This window comes from Pleurodeles waltl, chromosome 10 (assembly GCF_031143425.1).
Source record: "Pleurodeles waltl isolate 20211129_DDA chromosome 10, aPleWal1.hap1.20221129, whole genome shotgun sequence".
Lineage (NCBI taxonomy): Eukaryota > Metazoa > Chordata > Amphibia > Caudata > Salamandridae > Pleurodeles > Pleurodeles waltl.
In genome coordinates, this window is record NC_090449.1 from 603,079,572 (window position 1) to 603,093,750 (window position 14,179).

At 45.3% G+C, this 14,179-nt stretch overlaps 1 protein-coding gene across 1 annotated transcript in view; it reads left to right on the plus strand.

The window, feature by feature from the left end:
• The window catches only part of LOC138261748 (solute carrier family 22 member 13-like), a 394,165-nt gene that overhangs the window by 120,590 nt on the left and 259,396 nt on the right, over window positions 1-14,179 (plus strand). The window contains exon 3 of the mRNA XM_069211069.1: window positions 11,876-12,030. Within this exon, the coding sequence (XP_069067170.1) occupies window positions 11,876-12,030 (155 nt within the window). The remainder of the gene's footprint in view (window positions 1-11,875; window positions 12,031-14,179) is intronic.

Genomic DNA, 14,179 nt, shown 5'->3' on the forward strand with positions numbered 1-14,179 from the left:
CCTTGCATCATGGTGCAAGCGTGTCTGCATAGGTGCTTTGCAGACCATTGTGTGCCAGTGCAGGTGAAAAGGACAGGAATGCACCATAAATCATAGATACTGCCCATTCCTGCCTTTTTATTTTGATGCAGTGCCAGGCTGCAAACATCCATTTGGTGTTGCCCTGTGCCAAAACCTTATAAATGTGGTCCTTTGTAATGCAGACAGAAAGTAAAATCTTCTATTATGGCAGCATTCATGAAGGACAATATGGAGACCATTTTTATAGGTGTACTACATACGTGAACCGGTAAATGCATTACATGCAGAGACCTCCATCAAGGCAAGCATAATACATTCAGAAAATATACAATACATAGTCATTATTTTTTAAGAATGCAACAAATCTGTGTATGTCACGGCAATGTATTGCCTGTCCTAGTATCCGCACCCTGAATGCAAGGAGTCACACATACGTGCAAAGTTAACATACACATGTAACACCGGCCAAGTCAAAAAGCTTGTCAGTAAAGAGTTATTGTGCAAAAATGCCAAAATAAAAGTGTAACTAACTTTATTCCCATGCAATGTGCCAGAAAATCAATGCTTTAGTAGGAAAAGTAACGCCTTTTCTGAGAGGAAGCAATGCTTTTGTTGCCTGAGTTGGAAATGTGAGGCTTCACCAGGAAACATGACACCCTTGATGTTTGAGTTGGAAAGTGGCGATTTTGGTCCTAAAAATTAGATGCTTGCATTAGAAAAAGTGACTCTTTTTTTTTAAAAACATGACGCTTCTGATGCTTGTGAAAGAAAAAGTGATGCTGCTTTATTAAAATGTGATGCTACAGTAGGAAAAGTAATTCCTCCATAGAAAATGTGTCACATCCACCCAGGAAGTGATGCAATGGCTCAGCCATGCTTCAAACCAGGAAGTGTGAAGCTTCGTTCTCTTTCATTTTAGAATCTTTGTCTTTGTGGTGGGTTGTGGAGGTGTATGGTGTGAGCTATGCTAAAGTGGTGTGGTTTTTGGTCCTCTTGTGCCTTCTGCGGTCCTTGTCTAGATTTACTGTCATTTGTGTCTTGCAATTGTAAATTGCCAAGTGTTGTCTATTGTATTATTGAGTGTCTTTCCATTTAGGGGTTTTGTAGTTTTTAGTAGTCGGGAAGGGCCAGAGCTAAAAACATATGAGAAGCGGAGTTTAGGGGCCTGCTGTGGTTGCTGGTCCACTGCTTACCTAACATGATAGGCACTTGAGGACTAGTCAGCAAAGGATATCCAACTCAGGAGAGCTGTGAGGGTTGAGCCAAAGTCCAGTTCCAGATGGCAAGGATTTTCAACCTACAGTGCTCAACATATAGAGCGTCCACCAACTTAAACATCTTTGAGAAGACGTTGTTAGCCGAGAGGGGGATCTCCTTGATCATTTGGGGATCGAAGTTGGTTGACCTACTGGTAAGTTCCTAAATCACTTGAGTTTGTAGCTGTGTGTATGTTTGAAAGATTGAATGGTTAAAGGGTATATATGCAGTTTTTGCTGCAGCTTTTTTGACGCAGCCCTGCGCCAAAAGAAAATATCAGGTGACTCATTTACAAGGTTTTGGCTGCATGAAAAGAAAAGGGCAGGATTGCATTGTCTGTTGTTTTTTACCTTGTGTTGGCACCCAAAAAGCTGTCATGAACCAATGCAGGAACCCTTGCACTGTGGTGCAAGGTGTCTCCGTTGTAGGGATGATTGTTTTTGTGCAGGAAGGGACACCTTCCCTCAGAAAAACAATCACGAGAAATGTTTTTCCTCTTTCTATATGTGCTGCAGAATGCAGCAAACATAGAAAAAGAAAAAAGAGAGGAGAAATTAAGGTATTTCTCCTCGTTGCATGTCCCTCACACCTCCCCTGGGTGGTGTATGCTTTTGACGCATTCCTAAGTTTACGAAATCTCGTAAATCTGGGAATTGGTCAAATGCCATGGGTGTTATGTGAGAACACCCATCGTAATGCCAATGTACAGATACCTATTGCAGTGTGAGGCAATGCTGCCACCTTCGCTGCATTGCCTTATTTCTTATCTACAAGGCCATGAAAAGCTGCACTGGGTGGGTTGAAGTGGCATTGTAGCTATGGCTCTGCAGTGTGCTCCACCGGACCTTCTTTAAAAGTGTCATCCTCCATCACACAGGGGCTTGGAAATAAGCCACTAAATTTGTATCAGGAAGGTTCAGATACATATTTTGGTTAGGATGCCATGATACAGTGTATGACTGATAAATGAGCATAACATTCAGTTCATAGTGGCATTACATTTGTAAAAACTCACCATGTTGTGAAGGCTAGGCCCATAGGTGCCAAGTGAGACATCCGGCACTGCTTAGGGTGTCTTGTCACCCAGTCTCTTGCACCTGATACGTGAGGTGCCAGGTACTGCCTAAATACCCTGCAACATGGGAAACATGACACCGTTACCTTGACCTTCACACTTAGCCCTATGCTACATGTCCAATGCACTGGTATTACCAGGCGTTAGTGACGTCAAAGTTCTGTGCTACATATATACACATTGTAGATGTTCAGCATTCACAGAGCATTGTACCTTTTCTTGTCTTTTAGGTGGACCTGATCACTACACTTGTGTGAGGTGGACATATTCTGTGATTCTAATGCTACTAGTGAGGGCCTCCTGATGGTTTATGTGCACTGTAATGAATGTCTGAGTTCAGTTAACTTGTTTTTCATGCAATGTGTAAGGTGTATCGTAAGTCAGCTGAAATAAGCTTTTGCTGGCATGTTGATACACAGCAGTATCAGGACAGAGTGGCATGTACAATAGAAAAGGTCATGTTGCATTGTAGTACAATTTCCTATGTAGGCAGGCACACATGATGGATGTATCAGAACCTGATGTACTAGTGTTGTGCCAACTATGTTGTTGCTGCTAATGGCACATGTACCATCACCTGCTGTAGATATCAACAGGTGTGCTTTATTTCAAAAGTATGTGATGAGCAAGAAATCAATTGATTAAACCCAGATCTGCAACTGGGGGTGAATGTTTGCATTGTTCAGCATTCTGTCTATCGTCTGTTCTTTTTCTTTTTGTCACCCTAAGTGGGAAGGGTATGCTCAGACATGGGTCCTGTGCTCACTGTGCCACTGGATTCAAGTTAGCCTGGCTGATGAGTTGTGATACCCCAAAACTGGTCACATGATGCTTGTTTGTGGCCCAAGGAGGACCTGACCTGACAATTCAGGCTGGACTGTTCCCATGGGGAGCAGGGTCAAGACTGATTTGCATATGGCTGGGTCCAAATTGGTGTGGTGTGGTGAGCAAAGAAATGATGGAGGTGGGGGTGAATGTTTGTATTGTTCAGCATTTTGTCCATCATCTCTTCTTTTTTGCTTTTGTATCCCTAAGTGGGAGGGTATACCCAGACATAGGTCCCATGCTCACTGCACCGCTGGATTCAAGCTAGCATGACTAATGAGGGGTGATATCCCGAAACCGGTCCCAGGATGCTCTTTCTGGTCTAAGGGGGACCTGGCCTGGCAGTTTGGGCTGGGCTGTTCCCATGGGAACAGGGTCAAGACTGATTTGCATATGGCTGGTTCCAAACAGGGGTGGCTTGGTGAGCAAAAAACGATGGATTAATCCCAGATCTGTGACTGGGGGTGAATGTTTGCATTGTTCAGCATTCCGTTCATCATCTGTTCTTTTTGCTTTTGTCACCCTAAGGGGAAATGCTATGCCCAACATGGGTCCCATGCTCACTGTAGGAAAGTACCATCTTGCCTGGCATGTTACCCCCATTGTTTACTTATATGTATGTTTGTTTTTGCCTGTGTCACTGGGATCCTGCGAGCCAGGACCCCAGTGCTCATAAGTTGTGCCCTGTATGTGGTCCCTGTGTGGTGCCTAACTGTATCACTGAGGCTCTGCTAACCAGAACCTCAGTGTTTATGCTCTCTCTGCTTTTAAAATTGTCACTGCAGGCTAGTGACTAATTTTACCAATTCTGATTGGTACACTGGAACACCCTTACAATTCCCTAGTATATGGTACCTAGGTACCGAGGGTATTGGGGTTCCAGGAGATTCCTATGGGCTGCAGTATTTCTTTTGCCACCCATAGGGAGCTCAGACAATTCTTACACAGGACTGCCACTGCAGCCTGAGTGAAATAACGTCCACATTATTTCACAGCCATTTTACACTGCACTTAAGTAACTTATCAGTCACCTATATGTCCAACCCTCACTTAGTGAAGGTTAGGTGCAAAGTTACTAAGTGTGAGGGCACCCTGGCACTAGCCAAGGTGCCCCCACATTGTTCAGGGCAATTTCCCCGGACTCTGTGAGTACGGGGACACCATTACACGCATGTCACATACCTATGTGTAGATTCATAATGGTAACTCCGAACATGGCCATGCAACATGTCTAGGATCATGGAACTGTCACCCCAATACCATTCTAGTATTTGGGGGATAATTCCATGCATCCCCGGGGCTCCAGCATGGACCCCGGGTACTGCCAAACTAGCCCTCTTGGGTTTTCTCTGCAGCTACCGCTGCTGACAACCCTCAGACAGGTTTCTGCCCTCCTGGGGACTGGGCAGCCCAGTCCCAGGAAGGCAGAACAAATGATTTCCGCTGAGAGAGGGTGTTACACCCTCTCCCTTTGGAAATAGGTGTTAAGGGCTGGGGAGAAGTAGCCTCCCCCTGCCTCTGGAAATGCTTTGAAGGTCACAGATGGTGCCCTCCTTGCATAAGCCAGTCTACACCGGTTCAGGGAGCCCCCAACCCCTGCTCTGGCGTGAAATTGGACTAAGTAAAGGGGAGTGACCACTCCCCTGTCAATCGCCACCCCAGGGGTGGTGCAGAGCTCCTCCAGTGTGTCTCAGACCTCTGCCATCTTGAATACAGAGGTGTGAAGGCACAATGGAGACCTCTCAGTGTCCAGTGCCAGCAGGTGATGTCAGAGACCCCTCCTGATGGGCTCTTACCTGGTTAGGTAGCCAATCCTCCTCTGAGGGCTATTTGGGGTATCTCCTGTGGGTTTCTCACCAGATAACGCATGCAAGAGCTCACCAGAGTTCCTCTGCACTTCTCTCTTTGACTTCTGCCAAGGATCGACCGCTAACTGCTCCAGGACACCTGCAAAACTGCAACAAAGTAGCAAGAAGACTACCAGCAACATTGTAGTGCCTCATCCTGCCGGCTTTCTCGACTGTTTCCTGGTGGTGCATGCTCTGAGGGCTGTCTGCCTTCATCCTGCACTGGAAGCCAAGAAGAAATCTCTTGTGGGTCGACGGAATCTTCCCCCTGCCAACGCAGGCACCAAATTTCAGCATCACTGGTCCTCTGGGTCCCCTCTCATCTTGACGAGCATGGCCCCTGGAACACAGGAGCTGGATCCAAGTGTCCCCAACAGTCCAGTGGCCCTTCTGTCCAAATTTGGTGGAGGTAAGTCCTTGCCTCCCCACGCCAGACAGTAATCCTGTGTACTGGGTGAACTGCAGCTGCTAGGGCTTCTGTGCACTTTTGCAAGACTTCCTTCGTGCGCAGCACATCCCAGGTCCCCAGCAGTCTGTCCTGTATTGCCCAACTCACTGAGTTGACCTCCGACTACGTGGGACCCTATTTTGTTGTGCTGAGATGACCGCCATGCTCAGATCTTCTGAATACCTGTTCAGGTACTTTTGCGGGTGCTGCCTGCTTCTGCCTGGACTCTCTCTGTTGCTGAGTGCCCCCTCTGTCTCCTCCTCCAAGGGGCGACCTCCTGGTCCTTCCTGGGCCCTGGCAGCACCAAAAATCCTCAACTGCAACTCTTGCAGGTAGCAAGGCTTGTCTGTGGTCTTTCTGCATGAAAATAAATGTGCGTCCTCCAGCATACCGTGGGACATCTTCTGACCAAAGGAGAAGTTCCTGGCACCTTCCGTTGTTGCAGAATCTTTGGCTTCTTCCACCCGGAGGCAGCCCTTTTGCAGCTTCATCCGGTGTTTAGTGGGCTCCTGCCTCCCCTGGACACTTGCGTGACTCTTGGACTTGGTCCCCATCCTTTGCAGGTCCTCAGGTCCAGGAATCCGTCTTCAGTGCTTTGCTGTCAGTTGTTGTCCTTGCAGATTCCCCTATCTTGACTTTACTGTCTTTCTGGCGTGGTAGGGTAACTTTACTCCTACTTTTCAGGGTCTTGGGCTGGGGTATCTTGGACACCCTTAGTGCTTTCTTACACCCCCAGTGACCCTCTACACACTATTCTAGGTCTAGGCTCCATTCGTGGTTCGCATTCCACTTTTGGAGTATATGGTTTGTGTTGCCCCTAGGCCTATTGTCTCCTATTGCATTCTATTGTGTTCCACAGTGTTTGCACTACTTTTCTAACTGTTTACTTACCTGATTTTGGTTTGTGTGTATATTTTGGGCCTCATTCTGACTTTGGCGGGCGGCGGAGGCCAGAAGGCCGCCCGACAGCCCAGCGGGAAACCCCCTTTCATGAGGATGCCGGCTCCGAATGGAGCCGGCGGAGTGGAAGGGGTGCGACGGGTGCAGTTGCACCCGTCGCGATTTTCAGTGTCTGCTTGGCAGACACTGAAAATCTTGGTGGGGCCCTGTTAGGGGGCCCCACGACACCCGTTACCGCCAGCCAGGTTCTGGCGGTCAAAACCGCCAGAACCAGGCTGGCGGTAAGGGGGTCGGAATCCCCATGGCGGCGCTGCCTGCAGCGCCGCCATGGAGGATTCTCTAGGGCGGCGGGAAACCGGCGGGACACCGCCGGTTTCCCGTTTCTGACCGCGGCTGTACCGCTGCGGTCAGAATGCCCATGGATGCACCACCAGCCTGTTGGCGGTGCATCCGCGGTCGTTGGCCTGGCGGTAGTCTACCGCCAGGGTCAGAATTACCCCCTTTGTGTGTATTACTTACCGCCTAAGGGAGTATATCCTCTAAGATAGTTTTGGCATATTGTCACTAAAATAAAGCACCATTATTTTTAGTAACTCTGAGTATTGTGTTTCTTATGATATAGTGCTAAGTGATACAAGTGGTATAGTAGGAGCTTTGCATGTCTCCTAGTTCAGCCTAAGCTGCTCTGCTATAGCTACCTCTATCAGCCTAATCTGCTAGAACACTTCTAATCTACTAATAAGGGATAACTGGACCTGGCACACGGTGTAAGTACCACTAGGTACCCACTATAAGCCAGGCCAGCCTCCTACACTTACTAAGCCACTGGATTCAAGCTAGCCTGGCTGATGAGGATTAATACCATGAAACTGATCCTAGGATGCTTGTTTCCGGTCCAGGAAGGACCTGGCGTGGCAGTTCGGGCTGAACTGGGGAGCAGGATCAAGACTGATTTTCATATGGCTGGGTCCAAACTGGGGTGGCGTGGTGAGCAAAAAACACAATGGATTAAAAACAGATCTGTGACTGTGGGTGAATGTTTCCATTGTTCAGCATTCCATCCATCATCTGTCACTGTGGTAGTTCAAACTACTCAGCCAGCACTTACAATACACTGCACACCCAAGCACCCACCAGGGCCATCTTTGGTTTCAACACACATGGTCCTCTGATGTGCATCACTAGCATTGCCCCTGACCCAATCAGATTTAGTACATGACATGGATTCTGGTGGCCCCTACCATTTCATATTACACCTGTGTGGTTCACCATGCATGTCAGGGCAGCTTAGTGGTATGTATTGTTATGGCAATTAAGCTACACGTGACTCTTGGCATATTTCTGTGTTTATACTTCATGTAGCACCCACCTGATCCCCCACTCAGGTGAGCTGTTTCTCGTTTGACAGGCACATGCTCTTGGCTTCTGCTATAGTGCATGTTTATGGGCCCATGTCAGACACAGGGTCCTCATGGTACAAGGGGGTCTGCATTGTTCCCATCTGGTTGTATACGGTTCTGGTGTCCACACATGATGTGTAGTTGCAGTCCATAGGGCATATGTTCATGCAGCTTCTGCCGCTGGGACTTTACTATTTGTGATACACCAGTGGGGCAAGCTGCAGACCCATTCTTACATGGCCAGAATGGGCAACTTTGCATTGCTTTTTACTGTCTTGGAGATATGGAGACAAGGCAGGACAAGTGGCTACATTGCTTTACTATGTGTCAAGGGGCAATACCATGGCCTTTACATTGTGTTTCGAATGCCAAAGCTGCGGTTTGTGTTGTATTCCCTGATTTGCATTGTTGGCTGAACTGGGGAATGTGTCAGTTTTTTACACCTCCACAAGGGAGCTGTAACAAGGAGTGTTATCTTTTATTCTTTTTGCTTAATCATTTTTCTTTGTGTGCTGCTTTCTGCATCACACAAAGGAAGTGTACAAAGATAGACGTGATTGTTTTTGTGCTTGAGTGTGCCCCTTCCTGCACAGGGACATTTCCGTCTGCAATGCAGACATCTTTGCTAAATGGTGCAAGGGTGCTGGCAATTTGGCACTCTCTTGCCCAGTGTGCATCAGCGCAAGGGCAGTGGACAGGAATGCATGTATTCTAGTCAATACAGGCCGTTCCTCCCCTTTACATGTGGTACATGGCAGCACAGCAAGGTGTATTAGCTTGTGACTGGGCTTCCATGTTTTTGACTTATGGTTCTGGTGGCCAATGTTGTGTACTGCACTATACATGCCAGTATACCCAGGTTGACCTGGACTGGTGCTGCACTTCACACATGTAATGGTTAAACGTGTCAGAGCCTGAAAGAGCTGTGCGACATATTACTAGGCAGTGTGAGTGCCATTTCAATATTATTTAATGGGACATGGTCCATATTCCTGCCATCAGTAATGCAGACAGCGCAGTGCAGCACTGGGACATGGCTAGCTGCACTGCACAACATGACTTTGTTGCCCCCATTGCCCCTTGTTGATATTTCCCCTGTGTCTATGGTTATTCATCAAGTGCTGCATTGTCTTGTCTGGGGACTCCAGCCACCAACTCATCTAGGATGACAGCTGCTATCCCCTCCTCCAAAGCATACAGCTCCTCCTGGGGCCCAGGGCTCCCTCCTTCAGTCTGCATTGCTAGCTTTAGGTTATTTGCCAGTTTCTCCTTTGTCTGGCGCATATATTCGTGTCACCAGTTCTTGCAGTCAGTGACAGTCCTTTTTGCTTGTCCCACGCTGTTGACTTTCTCCACAATGGGCTACCAAATGAACTCTTTCCTACCAAGTGGCAATTTTGAGGAGACGATGAGCTGATGTTGAAGCTCTGCTACCTCAGAGATCAAGATATTATTCTCCTCCTCACTAAAGTTGGACTTCCTTTTCCTCTTCCCCTGTGAGTCTGTCTGGACATCCTGGCTCGTGCTGAGGCTCTTGTCCTTGCATCTGCTGCCTGCTCCATGGCTGTCTTCTGTGAAGTGTGCCATGTTTTTCTCCATGATGCGTAATTTTTGAAGTTTTTTTACACATTCCGCACACAAAAGTGACACAGGGCCGATTTGTGTCCCTTTACTTGCCGCAAGTCAGCCCTGAGTCACTTTTGCAGCATTAGCATCAGAATTCCCTGCAACAAGACACACACAAATGCATCATTTTTTCAAACGCATCCAGGATATTTACGTAATGGTGCGCCCTATTGTAAATACAGCGCTTCCATGGCGTAGGATTCTGGCATACCGTAGCGCAAGTATTTTTGATACATTGTTGACGAAACAATGCTTCATTTCTTATATGATCATGCTTCAAAACGGTAAGCTTACACTTTGTGTAATTTTAAGATTGTTTGCTTTCACAAAGTTATTTTATTAATAGTATCTTATCGACTGTGGAGTCTCCTCATATAAAAAGATAGGGCGGTTGGTCAAAAATTTGTTTTTTTCCAATTTCTATGCTGCTTCTCCCATGAATGTATTACTTAAGCAGCATGCTTAATCGCCTGTTCAAGCAAGCAGGCCAATACACTGTTAAAATGTCAGCATGTTTGTGTTTTTTTTTTCTTTAAGAGCAAAACATTCGCAAATATGCACACTTTTTCTTGGGTTTGAGCCAGATAACAAATATTGTCTATACGCCGTCGTTTGCTATTGTTCATGCTGTTTGCTCCCCTATACAACTGATGACTTCCTGCCCCCTTTCTGAGACCTCCATAAAATTTGAGAAATTACTACATGCAGATATGTGACACAACTGGAATCAATATTTAAGATGAAAACGTTCAAATATAAACTCTATTTATTGCTGGTGCATCACCTTTTGTCTAAGGCGGAGGACAGGAGCTATTTACCGCAGTAATAAAAATAAGATTTTTTTAATTTTTAATATGGTGTTTCAGGCCGCCCTTATGTTGCTTTTAAAGGCCCATAACTATTACCCAGCTGAACATTGCTCAGTTTATCAACATCAGGAGAAGCCTGAATTCTTCTTGAAGATATTTTATCTCGTGACCAACAGGTCACTGTGGATAGCACAAGTGAGGGTTAAACTAACTGTAATTTTTTAGTGTAATTTCAATTCAGCCCACAGTTCATTTCCATTCTTTGCTTTGACTGTACCAAGAAAGCCTCAGGCAACCTCAACGGTTATATGGTAGGCAGAGGCTGCATCTTAGGCACTGAACAACCATTTCTTGCATGCACTTGTCATGCATGATTAGAGCCCAAATATGATCTGATATTTGCTGTACCATAATATTGTAACATATTTTTCAGCTTTCAAGTAAAACTCGAGCAGTATACCTTTTTCAAATTGAACCACAGTAACTCCTAGTATATACATTTGATTTTTCCATTGTTCCAGAACTCTTCCTAGACACTTTAAATTACTCTCTGTGGTCCAACCACTAAAGCAAACTGATATTTCCAGCACAGTAGTGTAGCCCACAGGAGCATCTTACGTTGACTGCAGACGTAGAAATGTGTATTTGTTTGTTACAAAAATGAATATGTAACCGGTCTAGCAAAGATAAGTGAAAAATCGTAATTTAAGCAGTATCATTGCTCAGCGATAATATGCACACGGCCTGGTGAATTCTCACCACCTCAACGAATATTAAAACCATTTTCACCACTATGCAGTATCATTAGTAAGCCAGTCACTATAAGCAGGGTAGCATAACCTAAATTATGTTGTGGTGTTGACTTCATAGAGTGTTGTTGGGGAATAAAGTTTTGTCTTTCTTTTGTGTGTTGAACAAGGAAACTCCTCTTAAGCGATTTAGCAACAATGCACGTTCAGCAAGCATGAGTGGGCCCACTTTCACAAAGATTTTGAAATCAGTGCACGTGGATTTCTCTTGTAATACCCCTGGCTTACTCGTGAAATATAGGAGTAAGTCAGGAGTAATACAAGACTGCTATTGGTCCTGCGGGTTTGCAATCATTAGGTGTGACGTATTCGTGTACTACTCCTGGTTTGCTTTTGAAATACAAGAATGTGTCATGTGTACAACAAGATTAATGAGTAATGCAGTTTTACTATGAGTATGTGTGACTTACTCTTGTGGTACTCATGTGCTTACTCCTGGAATTCTGGAGTAAACTAGTAGTATCACAAGTTAGGTCACCCCTCCTCACAGCTCACACAAGTCGAGACAATGGTGATGCTTAACTTGGCAATTACACAGTGCGCTGAAGAATTTCCTTTTTAGTAGATGTCGACAGAAAAGTGTGGCTGTAATACCCCATGTCACTATAATCACACTTAAATAGGACCTCTCTTTAGTGAGCACTTTCTAGGTTTAACCACTCTGCCCTGACTAAGGAGTATTACGTTTCAAAGATGGAGGTTTTTCATCACCACCTGAAATCTTTTTCAAGACATTTTATAGTACAATAAACAGCCTAATTATGAAACCCGGAACTATTAGAAATGTTTTTACATGATTCTATTTCTTTAGTACTCATATTGCAACCAAAAGCATGATTTGTTATCTTTGTTTTCTAGGATTGGCCGTCGTCCCGTCATTATGATTTCTCTGCTCCTGGAGCTGGCTTTTGGTTTGGGAGCCGCCTTTGTGCAAGATTTCTACATTTACACTGCATTAAGATGTGTAGTGGGCATCGGCGTATCAGGATTTTTGATCAATAACCTTGTTTTAGGTAAAGGAGGAAGTTCATGTTGTTTCTTTACATACTGTACATTTATTTCCTTTTTAAGGGTTTTGTGTTCAGTGAATATAGTAGAGTTAACGCCTTCTTCTCGTTTTTCCTTGATCGTGTTGAATTAAAACGTTTATCAGGGATGTTAGAAACGGGGTCTCTATTTGGCAGTGGTTTGCACACTGTCCAAGTAGGGACCTCCACTCTTGCCGGGGTATGGGAGTCACACACCTAAGTTAACTTCTGTTCACCCCCTTGGTAGCTTGGCTCAAGCAGTCAGGCTTATCTCTGAGGCAATGTGTAAAGTATTTGTACACATACACACAGTAACGCCATGAAAACACCATGAAAGTACTCTACACAAGTTTAGACAAGTAGTCAATATTTATCTGAGTAAAACATAACAGAAACAACAAAAATCCAACATACACAAGTAAAGATATCACTTTTTAAAAGTTTAAATGAGTCTTAATCCATAGGAATTAATGGTTGCATCTTTTTAGCACAAAGTACCTGAATGTGTCAAAAACAAAGATGATGCGTGCCACAGGGGAGGTGAGGTGGCGAAAAGCAAAGCGATGCATCGGTTCCTTACTGCGCAGGGGATGTGATGTGTTGATTCTTTCCTCCTGGAAAGACGATGCTTTGCTTTCTGGACATGCAGCCTCGGTTCCTTACTGTGGGGTGGGGTCGATGAGAAATTGACGTCATAGGAGTGGTGTGTGGAAAATCCAGACACACTATGCTGATGGAGTCGCGGTGAGACAGGCACTGCGTTGAATCTGCAGCTGCCAGATGGGCACTGAATCGATTCTCCGGGACAGGTGCTGCGCCGATTTTTCCACTGCAGCGTGTCGGTGCATGGATTTTCACCTTCAGGTCACCATCTTACACTTCCAAGGGCCCAATGACTGGAGTTGGCACCACTTGGCAAGTCAGGACTTTCATTAGAAGAGCCCAGCCACTGGCAGATGAAGTCTTTGATGTCCATGAGACTTCTTAAAAGGAGGCAATCTCAGTTCAAGCCCATGGAGGACATTGGAAAGCAGGATGTAGAAAGCAAAGTCCAGTCCTTTCACTTTGAGGACAGAAGCAGCAAGCAGTGGGCCAGCACAAGAAAGCAACAGGCAGAGTGGCAGTCCCTCCTACAGCAGACTTGCATTCCACAGATAAAGAGAGGCACAGAATGGTTAATCAAGAAAATTCCCACTTTCTAAAAATGGCATTTTTAAACTTACAATTCAAAAACCAACTCCACCAAAATATGTATTTTTTAATTGTGAGTTCAGAGACCCCAAACTCCACATCTCTGTCTGCTCCCAAAAGGAAATTACACTTAAAGTAAGCATGTGTCCTACCTTTTAAATACACTGCACCCTGCCCATTGGCCTGCCTTGGGCCTACTTTAGAGGTGACTTACATGTAGTAAAAGGGAAGCTTTAAGCCTTGTAAGTGGGTACACTTGCCACATTGAAAGGGCAGTTTACACCTGCATACACAGACACCGCAGTGGCAGGTCTGAGACATGTTTACAAGGCTGCTCATGTGGGTAGCAAAAGCAGTGCTGCAGGACTACTAGTAGCATTTAATTTACAGGCCACTGGCACACATAATGCAGTTTACTAGGGACTTACTAGTAAATCAAATATGCCAATCATGGATAAACCAATCACTAATAGAATTTAGACAGGGGGCACTTGCACTTTGGCACTGGTCACCAGTGGTAAAGTGCCCAGAGTCCTAAAGCCAACTAAAAATATCAGCACAGGATAAAAAACAGGAGGTCAGAAGCAGAAAGACAGGGGAAACCATGCCAAGAACTGGCAAATCTAACAAGGGATATCAGGTTACACTGAGTAATTCAGTTCAGGACATTGAACATTTATAAACTAGGGAGGGACCGAAGGGTTAATAACACCCGGGGCACATCCTCCCAAACAATACTTGAATTCAAGAAATACCCAGGGTATATATTAAAAAATCTCAAGATATCTGATACAAGTTTAGCAAAATATGGTAGATGCTCTGCAAACTCATGTTTATAGGACAAAAGTGCTATGCTTTATCACTATGCTAACACATGACACCAACAACCAATAACAGTGTCCTTGGTAGCATAAAGTGGGATTCCTTCAGCCCCTCATTCTCT